The sequence below is a fragment of the Rhincodon typus genome, chromosome 7 (assembly GCF_021869965.1).
Source record: "Rhincodon typus isolate 14 chromosome 7, sRhiTyp1.1, whole genome shotgun sequence".
Taxonomy (NCBI): domain Eukaryota; kingdom Metazoa; phylum Chordata; class Chondrichthyes; order Orectolobiformes; family Rhincodontidae; genus Rhincodon; species Rhincodon typus.
The window spans coordinates 78626255-78647754 of NC_063338.1; the positions used below are offsets into that span (position 1 = coordinate 78626255).

The 21500-nt window shown below is 39.8% G+C and overlaps 1 protein-coding gene across 4 annotated transcripts in view; it reads left to right on the forward strand.

The window, feature by feature from the left end:
• Positions 1-21500, forward strand: part of LOC109913150 (ly6/PLAUR domain-containing protein 6) — a 311436-nt gene that overhangs the window by 115832 nt on the left and 174104 nt on the right. For all 4 annotated transcript variants that reach the window (XM_048599482.1, XM_048599484.1, XM_020512627.2 and 1 more), the window contains one exon: positions 15830-15952. In XM_048599482.1, coding sequence (XP_048455439.1) covers positions 15880-15952 — 73 coding nt within the window. In that variant the 5' untranslated portion in view covers positions 15830-15879. The remainder of the gene's footprint in view (positions 1-15829; positions 15953-21500) is intronic.

Genomic DNA, 21500 nt, shown 5'->3' on the forward strand with positions numbered 1-21500 from the left:
ATCCTTCCTGTTCCATGTACAGTATCCTTCTCTTTGTCTGTTTAAATTGCACTGAGACATCTTATTGCACTCAAGGTGAACATGAAAATTTAAGTTATCATAATAAGCCTTCTATTGTTAAAGATTATGGTGAAGGTAAAGTATGAAATACTGCAATTTAGACACTTTTAGTTGAAGAGATCAACAATCAGCAATTTAGTTTTATTTAAAATTATGCATATAACCCTGTGCCTTTACTGCACCGCAATTCTTGACTCATTTATTTTCAATTTATGGAGACCTTTACACTGGGGTGATAAATATTAAACTCAGCAACCCGTGAGGAAGACTGATTCCATGTAAATTAAGCAACTAGCTTTGTTTTATGAAACAATGGCATATAAGATGCAAATTCATACTGAACCATTGCACAGAGACCGTGGTGATGATTAAATGGGGTTTGCTCTCCTGACACATGAGAAGCGAATAGTCTCATCATCAGGAGCTAATTACTTCTACTCGAAGAGCTAATGTAACAGAAGGAGCCAGATTGCTGATCATGGAGCCCTCGAGGCTTTGGTAGTTTTCAAACTCCCCAGTGACATGATTTCAAACCAAGGCCACTTTTCTTAGGATCTGGTCTTTTGTATGAAGAACCAACTAAATGTGAGTTTCTAAAGAAATACAACTGGGTTTTCTGTTGCTTTAGCATGGCATTTAAACAGGAAGCCATTCTGAGGACTTATCTGTGCATGTTGTCAATTACTCGAAGCAAGATAGTGTTTGTGTAGAAGTGTAGCAACACAGGTGTATTTTGAGCAATTTTTATTAAATGTTCTGTCAGTGTGCTTATAGTTCGTAGTAGTGGATTGCAGTCTATAAGACCATAAGAGACAGGAGCAGAAGTAGGTCAGTCAGCCTATTGTCTCTCCTCCATTCAGTGAGTTCATGGTTGATCTGTTAGTCTTCAACAGAACTTTCCTGCCTTTTCCCAATAATCCTTGATTCACTTACTTTTAAAGAACAAAAGAGAAGTACAGCACAGGAACAGGCCTTTTGGCCATCCAGGTCTGTGCCGATCATTGTGCCCTAACTAAACTTAAAAAAAACCTTCTGCCCTTATTCGGTCCGTATCCCTCTATTCCCTCCCTATTCATGTACCCATCTAGGTGCCTCTTAAATGTCATCAATGTGCCTGCTTCCACCACCTCTTCTGGCAGTGCATTCCAGGCTGCCACCACTCTCTGCGTGAAAAACTTGCCTCACACACCTCCTTTAAACTTTCCCCCTCTGACCTTCAACCTGCGCCCTCTTGTAATTGAAACTTCAACCCTGGGAAAAAGCCTCTGACTATCAACCTTATCTATGCCTCTCATAATTTTGTAGACCTCTATCAGGTCTCCTCTCAGCCGTCATCTTTCTAGTGAAAACAATCCGAGTCTTTTTAACCTTTCCTCATAGTCAATGCCCTCTAGACCAGGCAACATCCTGGTGAACCTTCTGTGTACTCTCTCCAAAGCTTCCACATCCTTCTGGTAGAGTGGTGACCAAATCTGCACACAATACTCCAAATACAGCCTAACAAGGGTTTTGTATAGCTGCAACTGGTTTGCCAACTCTTGTACTCCATGCCCTCGCTGATAAAGGCAAGCATGCCTTATTCCTTCTTAATCACCTTCGTTACCTGTGTTGCCAGTTTTAGGGAACCATGGACCTGCACGTCCAGATCCATCTGTATGCTAATGTTCCTAAGGGTTCTGCCATTTACAGTATAATTCACACCTAAATTTGATCCTCCAAAATGCATCACCTTGCATTTGTCTGGATTAAATTCCATCTGCCATTTCTGTGCCCAAGTCCCCAATCTGTCTATATCCTGTTATATCCTTTCACAATCGTTGGCATTATCAGCAACTCCACCAATCTTCGTGTCATCTGCAAACATACTAATCAGATCACCCACATTTTCTTCCAGATCATTTATATATACTACAAACAACAGAGGACATAAGACTGATCCCTGTGGAACATCACTAGTTACCGGCCTCCATTCTGAAAAACACCCTTCCACCGCTGCCCTCTGTTTTCTATGATCAAGCCAGTTTTGTATCCATCTAGCCAGCCCACCCCAAGTCCCATGTGATTTTAGTTTTTGTACAGATCCGCCATGATTGTACCAATCTGCCAAAATCTGTTTATCTCAGCCTTGAATACACTTAATATCCTAGTCTCAACTTCCTTTGTGGTAAAGAACTCAACAGATTCACTACCCTCAGAATAAACTCCTCTTTATCTGTTTTAAATAGGTAACCCCTTACCTTGAGATTCTGCCTCAGGTCCTAGATCTCCCACAAGGGGAGGCAACTTTTCTACATTTTACTCTTTCATGTGCCCTAAGAACCTTTATATATTTCAATAAGGTTTTCATTCTTCTAAATTCCAACAAGTACAAGTCTAATCTACTGAAACTCTCCGCATATAGAAACCCCTCCACACAGTCTGTGGACTACAGTCAAAAAATTACAACAATGATACTGTCTGTTTGGCATAACCAGTCAGTATCAGTGTGTATTCTCCGCATGAGCAGTGATCCTAATCCCATGTGCCCATTTTCTTTTCATTTTCCTTTATTCCCCCTTACCTTCACCTGTTTATGCTGATCTGGATTCTCACAACCGTGGTAGGCAGATTGCAACTCTACAGACCTGCCTCAGTATAAAGGATGCTGTCACTTTCAATGTTCCCTTTGGGAAGGCAGGCATGTGATCAAGTTGCCCCTGCCACATCTGGTGACACTATGAAGGCAGATGCAATGGCAGGTGATTTCTGCAATGCACCATCACCATGGGCAGACATTAGCAGTCACATGGAAATGAAAGAAAATTCACGTTTAACTACTAATAAGTAGAGCTTTTGCTCAAAAGGTGATACAGAAATCTGTTTGAAGATTTTAAATGCCTTAAAGTGGTCAATCTATTTGGAAAATAAGGAAGTTTCTATTCAGTAAGCACAGCCTTGAATAGCCTCTTAAAGTTAAAATGTGAGCTCGCGTCCCCTCCTACAATACGTGGTTTCAGATAATTTGAAACTCAGCTAATCATTTGTAATGGCCAGCTGTAATAACAGCCTCTGGGAATTGTTGACAGTGAAGTCTGTTGAAACTATAGGGCCCGATACTTATGGTTTTTCCAAAGCTATACCTAATGACCTGTCAATGAATGGACTTGAACTGATTTTTTTTTACCCTAATTGACAGCTGCAACCTAACTTTTTTAAAAAAAATTTAAATTGCTGGGGATTTAAATAACTTCAGCTTATTACACTTAAATAGCTTTGTGTCCTCCATAACTTTGTGAATCCCACTGTATGGGTTCTCTTGGAAATGGAAATTTGATCTGTTTAAACTTAACACTAATGTCAAGTTGCCCAGCAAATTATGTTGCAAACTTATGTGGTTCACTTTTCATCCCTTTTCTTTCCCACTGTCAAAAGTTTTATCAGCTGTAATTGGGGTAGCTCTAGCATGCATTTTTAAAAATCCCAGGAATTGTCCTGACTGTCCAAAAATCTAACCCATAGATTCTGCATTAATGACTGTAACCTCTGGTATTCATGAACGTCTGCATTTTCTTTTGCATACGCTTAGCCTGTTCCCTATTCTAAATCACTTGCATTGCACTTAATAGTTAAGATACTTTGTTCCACACCAACTAGACTGCAGAATAAAGACAATGCATTTGAATTATAGTCCATGAACTATTATGTTATCAGAGTAACTTTATCATCCTTCCAACCTATCATCCCATTATGAGATGCTCATAATCCAATGGCCAGATATAGTTTTAATGCACTTGTAATCTGTTTTATTTTTAAAGATATATCACCTTGATTCTTACCTAAACCACCTGGTTTGAGGTGTGTGTTTGTTGAATCATTCTTTTACTCTCCACTTCAGTCAGTAGAGTTTAAAGTCAGCCAATATTGGTGTTCAGCCTGAAAGCAGTCCATTCCTTTTAGCAGAGTTGAGCTAAAATCAAGGCTGCCCTTTTAGAATGTAAAATAATTTTAAGAAAGTGTTTTCTGTCAAGAAAGAAGGAATCTGGCCTTTTACAACTTCCCAAAGCATTTTGCAGTCGATTAAGGATCTTTTGAAGTATAGCCTCTGTTGTAATGGACATTGTTGAAAGTTGTAAATAAAAATATTAATAAATTAAAAGTTTTATGAATGCACTGATTTATTTATAATAAATTACTTGTGTCAAGAGTGTCATAAGGCTCTTTAGTCTCTGCAACCAAACTGAATTTTGCAACCCCTTGCTTCTAAAGCACCTTGGGGCTACCTTGTCTCTATGAAAGGTACTATGGATTCTTGTGTGTCTTGTGTAACCAATACCCTTCATGAAAAATATCACTTTGCATAAATCCCTGATTTGTTTATGAAATTTATAATACCCCACATTATCAAACTGATTCTCTTCTCATTGTAATTTCCAGTAGCTGCATGTTCATTTAGTGCTAACACTGTGCCCTCTTAAATGAATGCATTTACTGTTTTGAATATATTTTGTTTTGTGTGTGGCTTTATTTAAGGTGGTCGTACTAGCTCGTGTTATATGCATTTGCGTCAGTGGCCATATTAAAAAGTAAAATGCATTACATTTGAAAAATAAAAGCAGCATCCACAATGGAGCAAAGCAAATCCATTTACTTTCTTTCTTTAAATGTAAACTTACTGCTATTTATGAAAGAATTGCAATGTAATTAGATAAGAATGGAAAAAAAAGTACGGTCAAAATATGTCACCTATTTTTATCCGACTATAAGATTTTCCAATAGTTTTTGTGATTTCCAATAATCTTGCATTAACTTTAATAGTAACAATGATTTATGAACAAAGGTTGTGACCTGGATGTCAAAAAACTCAGTCATTTGACGTGTCATATACTGAGGTATGCTCATTGTCTTATATGGTATCCAGTTAAAAGGTTGCTTGGCTATCCTCAAATGGTGGCACCATATAAATTGAATTCTGGTGGGAATTTTCCCAGGAGACCAAATTGATTAGGATGAAAACATGTAAACTTGTTCAAGAATCGCTGAAACATCCATTTGCCTTAAAGACTAGAGTAGCCAGGCCTTTGTGGATAGGCGGTGCCTTCTTTGGCTGAGCCATATTACTTATAGGATCATTGTCATTTTGAAATTCTGGTCTGTAAGTTTGAGGTTTATGAGGAGGAGCTTGAAGGATTGACAGAACCTATCCAGCAGGACTGCTGTGCAAAGACCTCGCTGTCTTTTCAAGAGCGTTACTTTGAAACATTAACCAGTGAGTTCTCATTTTGAAGCTTCAATGTGAAGATCTCACAATTTTTGCTGTGCATGTTTAATGGGATTAGCACAGCAATTCAATTAAAGTTACAGCTAAGATGTCTTCTTGCCAGTGAAACAGAACTATATTGCCCTTTACGAGATGAACCATGTTCTATTATCCATTTTGCACATAGCGCCTTTCATGTAGAAACGATGGAGATCAATTTTGAACGAAGAATGTCCACTTGAAAGGTCTAGAGAGATACCCAAATCATTAACACAGTCAGGCTCAAATCAGTCCAATGGCTGAACTGCCTTCCAGCATTCAAAGAGCATTGGAAGGCTGCTCACCAATTATTGACAAAGGTTGGGGTGGGGGTTGGGAAGGGGTGCTGGGTGAAGAGGCAAACTTGGAAAGGAGCACAGAGATATTGGCCATAAACCGCAGGGCATCTGAAATGTGAAGGAGCAGTTTTAGACTGAGACCTTGCAGTCACTAATTCTGCTATGGCTGCACAGTTCACTTAAAGGTATGAAGAAAATGATTGGGAATTTCTTCAGGAAATAAAAAAGGGAGAAAATATAGAGTATGTCACTCCGAGTCACTTTTGTGCTTCTCTTACTCCAGCTATAACATGATTTCAGCACAGTTATAGGAACAGTTTAGGAGTTTAAAATCCAGAGAAAGGGTAAACCTTTTAAATAAACTTTATGGACTTGCTATGAATTGGTCAAAAGTAGTTGTAGTGATTGTAATGAGATCAGCCATGTGGACCTCATAGAATATGAGTTCCCTGATTGGAACTGTTAACCTGGTCCAATCAGGGAGCCCAGACTGATAAATATAAACATGAGTGTCAGGCATCCTGTTCACTCAGAGAACTGGCTCTGAGGAAGTCGGACCATTGTCTGGTACTATGCACGTGTAAATAAAGGATGAGTTGGTGACAGAATACCGGCCTGTATGGAGTTATTTCTGTAGTATGGAATCTGGACCTTAGCTGCAAACTTAACTGCTGATTTAAGACCATTGCTCAGGTGTATCAGCATATTTACAAGTTATTATAAGAGATTAGTAATTTGCTCATCAAATTTAGCACCATATCACAATCCAGGATGAAATACCCAACTTTCTTCTGATGATTTGTTTTACATCAGTAATAAAATATAACCGACAGTCACAGATTTTCTAACTTATTAAATTAGGTACATTCAATACTTTAGTGCGGCTGGAGAAGGAGAATTTCTCTCATATTGTCTTCTGGCAATTTATCATTATTCATCTTTCTTTTATCTCTGTCGTCACCCCTGCCCCCACCCCTCTCTCTCTCTCTCTTTCTGTGCCTTACTTGATGCTTTATTATCCTGTATCTCTAAGTTTATCCATTCTAACGTTTCCTTGATCTGCATTAGCTGTTTCCTCATCTTCTCCCATCTCCTCTGCTCAAAACTATGGAAAAAAAAGGTAAATCCCATTTCGATGTGCAAACACTACCAAAAATACAAGATAATCAACAGACAAATTATTTAAATCTAAATACATATTATAAATAGCACTTTTTGCATTTTCTTCATTTATTACTTTTAATAGTCTGGAGTGAAGATTTAGTTATCTTAAGTCTTATTGTTTTCTCCAAAACCATTTTTTTGAAAAACATGTTTTAAATCCACCAAATCCCTCCCCTAGACCTATTTTTCGGTTCCCTCCTACTCTCATGCTTTGTCACCTTCTTATTCCTCTGCTGTGAAAAGAGTTACAAATTATCCATTTAATAATTCGGCCATTTTCCTATTGTCCTTTCAATCTATTCCGTGTTAATCATTTAATCTTTCATTTACCACTCCTTTTCTCTTTACAATAAATGAATGCTTTTGACATTAATTGATGTTCAGGTACCAGTTTTGATATCTTCTTGTCTGGTCATGATATCTTTTCTTCTCCAATGGATTGCAAACCTGTAGTAATGTGCTTTTAATTTCTAGGGGACAAAGTCAACATCTGCATTTGATAACATTGAATTGTAGTCAGCTTTAAGTTAGGGATCCAAGACTAGGAAAAATTGGATTTATTAGATTGGTCAGACTGAACTCATTACATCACGTTTGCAGTTGAGAAATGAGCCTCGGGACCAAATGTCCATGGAGGTGGGAAGAGTCTTTGGACCTAAACGTTGCAGACATGGTTCACATACTCAAACTCAGCAGCACATTTGAACTTGGTGCTGATTTAAACAAACCCAATTTTTGTTGTTGCATGGGCCTTAACTGGCAGTGTCGAAGTCACAAATTTCTGGATTAGACAGAAGCGCTCTTGAAGGGCATTTAAGGTCTATGTGGGTGGCACAGTGGCTCAGTGGTTAGCACTGCTGCCTCACAGTGCCAGGGACCTGGGTTCAATTCCACCCTCGGGTGACTGTCTGTGTGGAGTTTGCATGTTCTCCCCACGTCTGTGTGGGTTTCCTCTGGGTGCTCTGGTTTCCTCCCACAGTCCAAAGATATGAAAGTTAGGTGGATTGGCCATGCTAAATAGTCCATCGTGTTCTGGGATGCGTGGGTTAGGTGGGTTAGCCATGGGAAATGTAGGGCCACAGGGATAGAGTAGGGGAATGGGTCTGGGTGGGATGCTCTTCAGAGGGTTGGTGTGGACTTGTTGGACTGATTGGCCTGTTTCCACACTAAAGGGATTCTAAAAAACATTTTTGAAATTACCTTGCCCAAACTTTTTACTTTGTTTGAAACAAACTTGCTACACCTATCCGTGATGATTAGAAACAACCCTCTGCTGGACGTTTCCCAAAGAGATATTTATTATTAATGCTTTGCTGAGTTTTTAAAGCTATAATTATCGCAGGATAATGTTACGAGTTCTCCGTTGCTTAATAGCTTAAATAATCTGTTAAAGAATTGTGGGTATGAATAGAAAGTTTTGTTTGAGATTAACCAGATCGGGAGATTTAAAAGCTTGGAAGCTTTCACAAATGTACTGTTTCGCAATTAATCAATGTTCCCTCTAATTTTTTTTTTGGTTGAGTGCAGGCCAATGCATTGACATGTCGGTCGGCGTACGATGAATTTCTGAGTGGTTGTGTAGCTCAGAGGGAATGTTGTTGTTAAGTCTGCATAGTAGGAGCAATTCAATATGTTGAGAAGTGTATTTGATTCATCTCCAAGTGGCTGCTGAGGTCTGGCCAAGGTGTATACTAGATTCATGGCTATTGAGATGACACAATGGTATAAGTGCTATCAGGATGCTTGAGTTGGCATTGAGTTGATATAGGGATAAGAGAAGCCATTGAGGATGTGTGGAGGGCATGAGTTTGCATGGAATATGTTAGAGGCTAGAGGTAAATTGGACCATAAGTTGGCATAGAGGGTATGAGGTTAAGGGCAATATGACAGATGAGGGCCTGAAATCTTCTAAGACAACTTATATTCAGGACATCGGAATGGGCTGTCCAAGCACCCTGCCTCAGTACTAGCCCTCTCTGATGTTCATCATCCCTGCCCTGCCTCCTTCCTCATGACAAACACAGTGACCTGATTGAAAGGGTAACCTTGGAAGGGTTTAGGGCTTTTCCATTCCTCCTCAACAATCCTGTTCATTGGTTACTTTAACAATGCCTCATTCCCCGCTTTCAAATGGTAAGCCTTGGCTACAATAGCAGAAAAAGGCAAGACTGTACTTTAATCTCAGCCAGTGGTGACTGATATGACAATACTGCTAACTGGAAGACCTGGGCATCGAATTGTCAGTAAATGATCAGCACATGAACAGATCTAGTAAGTGCACTCAACACCAGATGATCATATTACATATGTATAAAGAACAAAGGAATGTTGAAAATAAAGAAAACAGAAGCTTTATTGGTTGGTGAGAAAAAGTGAGTAAGGATCCTTGTCAAGAGATGCTTTGATAACTTCGTACAATTGGTGATTCACTAGTTACTATTTTCTAAATTGTGTTATGGATCAGAACAAAATCCCTCAAAATATATTAAGAAGATAGCTTAGACCCTAACTTTTCCTTATTTTAAAGGCAAGTGCTAGACGTTGTGTTTTGGATTGGCCAAACTATCAGATTTGAAGCAAAACACACTTTATTCATACAGCATAGTTAAAATACAACAAAATGAAGAAGAAATTAGAATAACTTAATTCTATTAGAAAACTTAACAGAATAATAGATTATTTAACTACTGAACAGTAACTGTTCCAATATAGTGACATCCCATAAACACACCATTGATAAAGACAAATTCAGTAAAATACATTGTCTCACATGTAATTCTCTAGTCCAGGAGGAAAAATCATCAAGATAAATCTCTGAAAGAGACAATACCAGGGACAGATGTACTGCCCCTTCCAAACTCAGCTTCAAGATCTCAGCAACAACTGCTACTGAAAAACTAAAACTAAAAATCCTGGTTCTGTGGGAGTTTGACCCCACCCATTCAGGCTGCTTCTATTGTTTCAAATTAATAAAATTAAAACAAGGCCTCATAAGCTGCTTACATTATGGGCTTTGAAGCAGACTGCTTGGTGTCTTTGTCTCAACCTTTCTTCACAAAAGAAAAGACCAAATACACCTCTTAAAGCCATAGCATTATCACAGTTGGCATGTGAGAATTGATCGTTCATAGGCCTTAGCTTGTTGTGTGAAGGAACTTGTTGGTTGTAGAATCTTGAGTATTTTCCTAAAATGATTCAATTTTTGTTTTTATGAAATGACATTTATGTTTAGTAATAGTGGTTTACATGGTGTGCAACAGTTACATGAAAAGTAAACCAAGTTTGGTAGCATCGAATGCTCATTATGTTTCATAGTGCAGATTTCATAGAATCCCTATATTGTGGAAACAGGCCTTTCGGCCCAACAAATCCACACCGACCCTCAGAGCATCCCACCCAGGCCCATCCCCCTATAACCCACCTAATCTACACATTCCTGAACACTACAGGCAATTTTGCATGGTCAATCCACATAGCCTGCACATCTTGGACTGTGGGAGGAACCGGAGTACCCGGAGGAAACCCACGCAGATAAATGACTGAGATCTGTTTTATGTGGCTTGTCAGGCTTGTGGTTTTCTACTTAATTAAAGCAGCTGAAACAGAATAATCAGACTTATCATTGGCAAATTAGCTTAATTCCTCAGCCAGCAGTTGCAAGGAGACATCAGACAGAAGTTGCATCTTCTTGTGAAATTATGCATTTCAGCAAAAACTGGTTGCAGAATTAGTCAGATTAAATAGTGCTGTACCTGTATGTTTGGCTTCCACTCATTGTTCTTAAATTATAAAATGGCATTTATCCTTTGCCAATAACCAAAATTCACCTCAGTTAAGCTCTGTACTGGCAAAGCTGTTTTCTGAATTTTGCAAACCAATTTATGGCATGTCTACCACTGTGAATATTAAAGGGTTACTGTTGTGTCTTGAGAATTTGTCCTGAGTTGCTGGGCAGAATTTTGGGAACAGTTTGCTCTGATTGTGCTGGTCAAAAATTGCAGCTATTGCTTGCGAAGCAAAGTTGTACGGCTGCAAATGCTGTAGCTACTTTGTTTTGTAAATCAACTCTGAACGTACATCTTCATCTACCAGGCCTGCATTAACTGCACAATATTCTATGTGAACAATTTGTAATGTTTCCTGGGGAAACGTCAACTCTCTGTCTTGTAGTGCGTTTTTTTGTTTTCTTTCACATTTATACTTCACGTACGAGTATCTTACATGTCACTTTCAATGGGGTGGGAAATGCTTGGATGATAGTGTCACCACCCACTGTGATGGTAGCATGTATACTTGTGAGTAGAACAGTTTATGGGGTCTGTAACAACAATGTCCTATCATATCAAGGTAACCTATAACCAGTTGCTAACGGGTGATAAACTGCTTCTTGTTCAGTACAAGAGCCTCGTCTAATTAAATGTGTAAGTGTTTTTCTCCTACCACATCAGACCAAGCATTCCCTGTGGTTCCCGACAATTACTGAGGATGGTAGCAGCAAAACTACTCGATTTAACAACATGGTGAGCAGTGGTGCAGATTCCACCCTACTGATTCATACAATGTGACGAAAGGTGGAGGTCAGCTGAAGGTTTTTCAGCATTTTAAGACTCCACTTTAAGCCACCTGCTCAGGAGACTGTCAGCAGCAGGGAAGAGCTGAACATTTAGAAGCCGTACAGAGGAAACCCTTGCGCCACATCTGAAATTCTCCTTAAAGCATTTCTGACCTGATAAGAGAGAGACCCTGCAGCAAAAGAGTTAGGGAATTCCTGGAGAAGGAGAATTAGTTATTTCAAAGCAGATACGGTCTACATCATGTGGCTGTGGCCTGTGGGAATGGGTCCTGACTCAGAGTTCAGCTGGAGAGTGATCAGACATCAGAGGTCCCATGAGTAAAGTTAAAGCAGCTCGCGGGCAAGGAGAAACCTTTTTTAAAAATCGTGCAAATTGGGAAAGCGAGAAGTAAGAAAAGTACTTCCAGTTCAGTGGGCAGCCACAAGGAAATCAAGGGCCATATAAATCAGTTTCAACTGAGGTTTCAGACCTAGGGACATCACAAGGCCAGAAGTAAAGCAATAAAAGGTTAGATTAGAAATCTAAGTTTTGAGGAAGAAGAAATTTAGGAGAGTTTTGCAAGGCTGAAAAAGTGTTGGGAAATCCTTCATTCAAACCACATTATTTAAGCCACAGGGAGCAGGTAACATCAAGGGAAAAATTTAAAGAATTCGAATTAATCTCTTAAAGTGAATAAGAGTCATTTAGTTAATGAGCAATTTAAAGTGTGCATTGCTTATTAAAGCTGCAGGCAGTGGAATTGATTCAGTAAAGCCAAAAAAGAAACAGGAATCATTTATTAAGGCAATGAGTAGCAGGAGAACGTGAACTGGAAACTCTGAAACTGACATAAAGCATCAGAAGAATCGTGGATGTAAGTGGAAAAGGGCTGGACAAGGGGGAAAAAAAAGTCGAGTCGATTTCCTTGTTCCTGTCCTACTCTGGCTCCCACCCGTAACTCTTTCCCTGATACATCGACGACATCATTGGTGCTGCTTCCCTCTCTCAGCTGGAATTGAAAAAATGTACCAATTTCACTTTCAATTTCTACCCTGCTCTCTCCTTCATCTGGTGCATCTCTGACTCCTCCCTTGCCAACCTCGACATCTCTGTTTCCATTTCTGGGATAGGCTGACCATGAATAACCACTACAAACCTACCGACTCCCACAGTTACCTTGACCATATATCCTTACACCCTGCTTCCTGTAAGCTCTCTAATCCATTCTCTTAGTTTCTCCATCTCTGTCACATCTATTCCAATAGTTTTAGTTTGTGGAACCTCCATACCAGGAAAATTTGGTTAGAAACCTGTAGGTTATAGGAACTGAGAAAATTTAAGCTCCCAGATTATTAAGTTGTCTTGTCTCTAGTCCACATCAAAGAAACTGTCAGGAATCAGTCAAGTCAAACCCTAGAGATTTGAGATAAGGGCATTATTTCTCTGTACTTGAGTCTCAGTAATGGATAATGTCAGGGCATGAGGTAAAACTTTGTTTTGTTGTGCGTATTGATCTCACTAACTGTCATCTGAAGACAGCTTGCTTTTTTTTTCATTTCTTGAATGACAAACTGTTGTTAAAGAAAATCTGTAGCCTTGTGTGAATACATTTCAGTGACTAGCCACCACATTAACTAATGAAAGTGAAAGAAATCTCTCAAACCAGGTGTCATTATGAGATCTGACTTGTCCAGTAGTACCCATCAGCTGGGATCGTACAGTTCAAACAATGTGCAAGAGGGCTAGAGTGTGTGGAGGCTAATTATATCCTGGACCACCTTACCTTCTCTTATCGCTTCCAGCAGTGCCAATGGTTATAAAATGGGAGAGTGACTCAGAGTATGATCCTTCTTTCCACCCTGCAGCATCACTGCAACCCCCCAACCCCACGCACCCACAAATGCGTGCCAGTTGTAGTATCCACCAATCATTCAGAACAGAATGTGCTGAAGTGCTTCTTAACATCTCTCCTGAATGGTATGGCCTCAGACTTTGCCCCTTAGTTCTAGACTCCCCAATCAGTGGAAATAGCTTATCCTTATTTACCTGTCTTTCCTTGTTAATATCAGATCACCCCTTAACCTTCTAAATTCAAAAGAAAACAAGCCTAATTTGTATAATCTCTCCTCATAACCTAAACTCTGAAGTCCAGGAATCGTTCTTGTAGACCTACAAGGCCAATATATTCTTAAAATGTAGTGCCCAGATCTGCTCACTGTACTCCAAGTGGCATCCACGCAGGCTTCCGCATAGCTGCACCATTGCTTCTGTGTCCTTACATTGCAGCCCTCTAGATATAAAGGCCAGCATTCCAATAGCCTTCTTGATGATTTTCTGCACCTGTTTGAGACATTTTAAAGATCTATGCACCTGAACTCCTCTAGAAAGGGTTTTATCCTCTAGAAAGTATCCTCAGGTGAAGGGTGAGGGCAAGATGGTGGTGGCCAGTGTGGGAATTGAATCCAAGCTTTTGGTGTCATTTTCCATCACAAACAGGCCATCCATAACTGAGCAATACTACAACAGGCTGAACAGTGAGTGGCTGAGGCATAAGAATTTGTTATGAGGTTTTTTTTTACATTTTCTATAAAGTTTCTGAGGAAGTAAGTTGACAGTTCTTGAAACATGTTACCACACATCCCAGAGCCAATGGGAGACAGCCAATTGAGCAGCTCAGAGGGATTGAACACAAGAGCATTTGCCATGCAGCTAAAGTATAAAATCATGATAAAAACACCTCATCAAGACGGTGTGATAACAAGGTGTAGATAACACCTTGTTATCGCAGATTCTCCGACATCAGCAGTTCCTACTATCTTATCAAGACAGTGTTATTGGGAGTCAGACATCAACAGGAGATTTTCCATTGGAAGTGAATCAGTCCAAGTCAGATTGGATCCAATTGGCCTGCATTCAAGCTGGTCAGACTCATTTGGGGGTTACTATATGTTTTTAAAGCCACATTATTTTCAAGCTCAAATCTTTGGAAATATGGCTGTTGTTTTGTAGTGGAATTGTCAGTTGGGTTTCTCAAGCTCTCAAACATTATATAAGCACTATGGGAGAATTTAAAATAAAATGTCATTACAGTTTTTGGCATGGTACCTCAGTGGTCAGCACTGCTGCCTCACAGCAACAGGGTCCTGGGTTCAATTCCAGCCTTGGGTGACTGTCTGTGTGGGTTTCCATAGTGTGCTGTGGTTTCTTCCCACAGTCCAAAGATGTGCAGGTTAGGTATATTGGCGATGCCAAATTGCCTATAGTGTCCCGGGATGTGCAGGCTAGGTGGGTTACGGGGATAGTGGGGTGGGTCTGAGTGAGATGCTGTTCAGAAGGCCAGTGTGGACTCGATGGGGTGAATGGCCTACTTCCACACTGTAGGGATTCTATGAAATTTTCAGCAATGTCACAGCATTAAGTACATGCTCAGCGGTGTTTACCGAGCAGCTATTCAATTTTATTGTTTAATAAAAAGTTAATGAAAGATCCTCTTATCTAGAGATATAAATGTGAAAATTTTACAACTGCAGGCATAATTCATCATGCAGATTTTTGTTTCATATCATACCAATCAAGTTGGAGTTTTTGTTCCTGGTCATTTCCTCCAAAAAGCAATCAAAAATTGAAGCTTCTTTTTGGAGTTTTCTATCTGTCAAGAATGGGATTTCTAGTGGTTCATTGTTATTGTTAGCATCAACAAACCTCTGGAAATTATGAGAAAAATTGTGAATATTGAAGCCTTTTCTTGAACAATTTCCATTGAAATTAAACAGCTTTATTTATCTGGCTGATTGAGGTCAGTGTGTTTTTTGCGATATTGAGCATTGAAGGCAGACAAAAAAGATGCAAGAAGGCTCAAGTCTTGAAATGGTTAATTAGAAAGCCTTTCAAATGAAGAAAATCATTATGTATGCAGCCTTGTTCTGTACTGTGTGGAGCTTGGCAGAGCCAGTTAGTAACATAACTGCCATGTCAACTCTCATCCCTTTATCTCAGAGAGATAGATTTACCAGCCTGTCCATTAGTTCTGCTTCCCCTCATTCATCCTTGCATTCTTTCAAAATGCATGCTCTTCCCTTGCATTGTCTATCATTCTTGGCTTAGCAGTAAAGAAGGGATGAAAAGATTAAGTTTCATGGCTATTTGTTTTTATACCCTGTCAGTGTTTCTTCGTTGCCTTCTCCCATCTCCTGTTATGTGAGTAGAATTTTGCTGGTGAGTTTTGCAGCTTGTGCTGGGAAGATGCACCATATTGCAGAGAAACAGCTTACCACACGCTCTCGCCAGGACTGAAATCCATCTGGCTTCTAATTAATTCCTGTCGCATTTCTTGCCATCAACTATCTCTTCATAAGCTAGAGGAGATAAAATTCTGTCTCGCTGACCTACTCTGGAACTGAAACCGTATCTAAGACCCATCAGAATAACTATGCTGCTTCTAACTGGCCTCTTTTTATTTTGCTGTTCTGTCAACACAGGATCTGTTGGCATCTCGTAAGTGGCTTCTGAGGATTTTGCACCACTTCTCATGGGAGAGGATTTATTTCCACCCCTTGGCCTTCAAGAGCAAACAGTTATCTCCTATGAAATAAAATCCAGAGGTTAGTAATAATTTACTCAGGGCACATTGAGTTACATTACATTGAGTGTGGTTATGTCAGATATTACAGATGTACAGCACTCTAAGTGTTGTTATGTAATTTTAAATATTGTAATTGTGCTTTCAGAATATGATACACAATAATCCCAGTAGTTTTCATTGATCAGAAGAAACTGGGGGCGAAAAATAAAATTAGTTTTTAATTGGCCAGCTAAGGTTTAATTTAATAAATCTTCAAGCCTGAAATTAATGAATGGCCTCTTATGTTCCTGATTGAACTCATAGGATTCTTGGAAAGTCTCTGAGTACGATGGAAGATATTGTGATTTTTTTTGTACTAATAGTCATTGGCATTCTGTGGCACTGTCTTAAACTGAACTTGTACTTGGTGACATTTTATTGTGACGATTCTAAGTAATGAATTTTTTTTAGAAAATTGACTGTTTTAGCGCAACCAACTTATAATCCTTGCATTTTTGAAAACGTTGTTCGGGTTCAAATTAAGCATTGTAAAATAAAATTAATCGGTGTATATTGGATGCACTAGCTTTTCTTTGAACAAGAAACCTGCCATGGTGCAGCTTAGAGCAGCACAATGTTGGAGAAGGAAGTCAAATTGACTGTTCAGTGAGATCCTTCTCTGCTACTTCACTGCTGTAGTGACTTCCAACGTCTGGGACAGAAGATTGTGATTTTAAGTTGCGCTCTAAAGATTGAGCACAACCATCTAGGCTAGCAGTCCAGTGAGGCCAGAGTGCTGTATTGTCAGATGAGGATATGTTCAACTGAGGTTCCATCCGTCTTCCTAAAATGAAAACAAACGATTTCATGGCAGTATTTCAAAGAAGAACAGTGATGTTTTCACTAATATTCTGGGCAATGTTTGCCTCTGAACCAATATCATCAAAACAAACTTACATTTTTTACATTTCTTTTGTGGGTCTTCAAATTTGTTGTGTGTGTTTTATCAACATTAGAATAGGGACTACATTTCAGAAGTTCTTAATGAACAACAGAGTGCTTTTGAATTTCCTCAGTGGTGAAAGTTGTGATTTCACTGCACGTTTATTAATATCGCAGGAACACAAGAAGTAGGAGTAACAACAAGCCACATGACCTGTTGAACATGTTCTACTATTCAGGACAACCCTACTTGCTCCTATAACCTTGAATCCAAAAATCTATCTCAGCCTTCAATGTATTCAACAATGGAGCACTCACAACCAGCTGAGGTAGATGGTTCTAAAGATGTGTAACCATGTCAGTGAAGTCACTTCTCTTCCCTGTTATTTTATCTTGGAGCTGTCACCCATGTTTTAGATTCTGCTGGTACACCCCACCCCTGGAATTCCCAGGATTCAGAACTGCCCACAGGAAGGATAAGTGTTGTTTGGGTGGGGAACAAGGAAACTAACTTAGGGGGCAGGGGTGTTGAAAGTTTCAATGGAGGAGTTTTGTACTCAGAGGCCTGCATTGGATTGGTGCAGATCGACCGACTCGCTCCTCCCCAAAGGTGAAGACAGTGGCATTGTGATAATGTCATAGGACTAGTAAAACAGCAGCCCAAGCTGATGATGTGGTGACATGGGTTCAGATCCTATTACAAAAGCTGGTGGAATTTAAATTCAGTTACAAATTCTGAGTAATAGTAATCATAAAGCTATCATTAATTGCTGGTTTAAAAAAATGTGGTTCACTAATGTCTATAAATAGAGGATTTTTCAAAACTGACCTGGTCTGGTCTACATGTAACTGGGTTCAAGGTGCAGTTAGGGATAAGCAACAAGTGCTGGCATTGCTGACAATGCTCACATCAAATGAAAGGATAATGAAATGAACTGACAGTCTGCCCACTTTGGCTACTGCTTGAATGATCCTCCTTGTCCTGCCTGGAGCTGAGAATCTACTAAAATGGTCCATATTTGACCACTTGAGGGCCTCAATTGGCAAGAAAAGGCTTGGGCTTTCTCCCATGGAAGTGGTTTCAGTCTGTCAACGCACCACCACCTTATGATATTTTCTCCCTGTCTCTGGGCCCATTGCCTCCACACCCGAGGGAATCTCCCCTCTCTGTCACTGTCTTTTCCTTCTTTCTATTTTGTGCCTTTGGGTTTGAGACGACTTCACTCTGATTTTTCAGAATTAGTTGCCATGAATCTGATTTTGGTATGGCTCAACTTGATTACATCTGGCTGTTCTTGTAGTCAAGGGAATAAATAATTGATTTTGGGGAGGATTCTAGGTACAGTTCTGCTTTCAGTGATTATTGAGCTGTAGTATATCTAATTTTCACCATGACTTAGTTGGTTACTAAGAAACAAACAAATTGCTGAGTAGGTCATTGAAGAAGTGTAAGAGCTGTTTCCTCAAGAGTTGTTTTTGTCTGTTAGACATACAAACAGACAAAAACTGATGCCTGTTTAGTTTAAACTGGAGGAGATCAACACCCACATAGTGGCAACTCCCTACTTCTTTTACAGTTAAATGCAGCCTTCTTACCCCAAGGGCAGAACCACAGGAGGGGGTGGGGTGGGGGTGAGATTCCGTGACTGAGATGTCATGACTGCAGGAATGGTAAATATCCAAAAATGTGCCTGTAAACTTGCATAGGTTCCTGCTGTGCACAGAGATGAAATTACAGCAAGGTAAAGGTTAAGTGATAACATTCAGATGGCAGAAGAAAAGGTTGGAACTAGGAACACTTTACATTGTGCAGCTGAGAAGTTATGTCGGAGCGTGCTGCCACTGTATTCAACCAGTTTTAGTTTGGTTCATTTGTCGAGATGTGCAGCAACATGCCACCTTCAAACTTTTATTCAGACTCTACTTTGACAGCTCGTGGGGAATCCATTAAAACTAATCTCTGTTTGCAACACACCCTACAGCTTTGTTTCTGTTTACACTGTTGCTGCAAGCACGCTATTACATCCATTGCATGCTGATGTTGTTATTTACCACTGCATTAATATTTGTTGCCACTTCTCGATGACTGTTTCTAATATTGTATAACTACTGCACCGAATAGAAGACAAAAATGTCACCTATTTTGGAGAAATATTTCCATACGTCCCATCCTTTAAGTGCCTGCTGTTTAGCAAGATGCCACTCCAAAGTTATAAATCGGAAGCACCATTCAATCCTGCTATTTGGCCCTGATGGATTATGCCTTGAATCTTGAGTGTACCAGTGCAAACTTTCATATTCTGCTCAGTGAATAATAAAACAGCAACAAAAACATTTCCTAATAATGGAAGTAGAGCTTGTATTTTCAAAGCAGTTCCACAATCAACAGGCTAATTAGGAAAACAGATTAGTAATATAATGGAAATTCACAACATATTTAAAGATGCAAGACATTTGTTGTAAGCATGGTGAGTTGATGGGGGTAGTGAAATAGAGGAAGAATCTCAATATAGCTCAAGGCCACAGTTGACAAGAGTGTGGAATCAAGGAACCCTAGAACTGGAATCAATGGGTATCGGGGGCAAACTCTCTGCTAGTTGGAGTCAGGCCGGGCACAAAGGAAGATGGTTGTAGTTGTTGGAGGTCAGTCATCTTAGCTCCAGGACATTTCTGCAGGAGTTCCTCAGGATAGTGTCCTAGGCCCAAACATCTTCGGCTGCTTCATCAATGACCTTCCCTCCATCATAATGTCAGAAATGGGGATGTTCAAAGCTGATTGCACAACGTTAAGTACCAATCGCAACTCCTCAGACACTGAAGCAGTCCAAGTTCAAATGCAGTAAGACCTGGACAAGATCCAGGCTTGGACTTATAGATGGCAAGTAACATTAATACCACACAAATACCAGGCAATGACCATCTTCAATAAGAGACAATCTAACTACTGACCCTTGACATTCAATGGTGTTACTGTCACTGAATCCCCCATTATCAACATCTTGAGATTTACCATTGACCAGAACCTGAACTGGACTAGCTGTATAAATACAGTGCCTACAAGAGCGGGTTAGTGCTAGGAATACTGCAGCATGTAACTGACCTCCTGGTTCCCCAGAGCTTGACTGCCATCTGCAAGGCACAAATCAGGAGTGTAATGGAATACTGCTAACTTGCCTGAATAGGTGCAGATCCAACAACACTAAGAAACTTGATACCATCCAGGACAAAGCACCCACTCGATTGGCACCACATCCTCAAACATCTATTTCCTCCACTGCCATTGCTCAGTAGCAGCAGTGTTTACTATCTCCAAGATGCACTGCAGAAATTTGCCAAAGATCCTCAGATCTTCCAAACCCACGACCACTTCCATCTGGAAAGGGCAGCAGATACATGGGAAGACCATCACCTGCAGGTTCCCCTCCGAGCCACTCACTATCCTGACTTGGAAATATATTGGCATTTTTTCACTGTCTCTAAGTCAAAACCGTAGAACTTGTTCAGCACTGTGTGTGTACCTGCTTGCATGTGCTGGAGATGGGTATGGTGATAGGCAAGGTGGCACCCTGCTTTATCTGGCTTCAGCAACCCCTCCAACCCCTATAGCCCCACTCAGGCCAATTGACTCAGGCCAAGTTACATGGCTTTGGGGCAGCCGGTTTTTTATTCACTGGGCTCCCCACTGACTATTTTCACTGGGGGAAGAGGGGTGGGATTTGTTGGGTCAAGGCTCGTGATGTTCTGTCAACCACATTATTCCTAAATTATCCGACAGTCGTACCAGGATATAACACAAATTAGTGTAATAACCTAAAAACAAAACTATTGCAGGTATTGAAAATCTGAATCAAAACCAGAAAATATTGGTACCATGTAGCAGGTCAGGCAACACTTAGAGACAGTTTGTTTGCCAAATGCAACACTAAGGACACAACGATAATTTAGTCATTGTGTGGTAATAGTTGACTGTGCCAATGGATTAAACAGGTTTGGATCTACTATTTGTTCAGGCTCGTTTTGTATGATAACATCAATGGATGAATGGTTTTAGAAAACATGCTCATTATCCACCATGATCCTAGAAGTTGATACCATTTACACTGGAAGGCAACATAAATTCATCAATTGGAAGTTTCTCTACACCAGAATACATTGCACTAAAATGCTTATACCCTGATATCACTGATTAATTTGCTTCAAATCCGTTTATTTTTCTCCCTATAAAAGTGAGCCAGAATAAAAAAAATGAATATTTTTCTCCTGGGTGGGTCAAGAAGCCAATAGCATTTTGTATTTGCTGTCATTGTAATGTCAAAGTCTTCTCAAAAGAGGCAAATAGGCCATCAACGCCATTGCACCACCAAGACAGTTAGTTATTTTCAAAGGGACAGTACTTAGTTTGTGGAGAGCTCTCACCTTCCAAACCTGTCAATGAGTAATATTAACTCTAAAAGGCTTTTCAACAAATGAAGGATTAGTGCTTACTTTTTAACTGTTTGTTAACATAGAATTGAATGGAAGTTGAAGATAACAGGAACTTATTTTGAATCTGATATAACAAGCTATAGAGCTGGATGAACACAGCAGGCCAAGCAGCATCAGAGGAGCAGGAAAGCTGACGTTTCAGGTCTAGGCCCTTCTTCAGA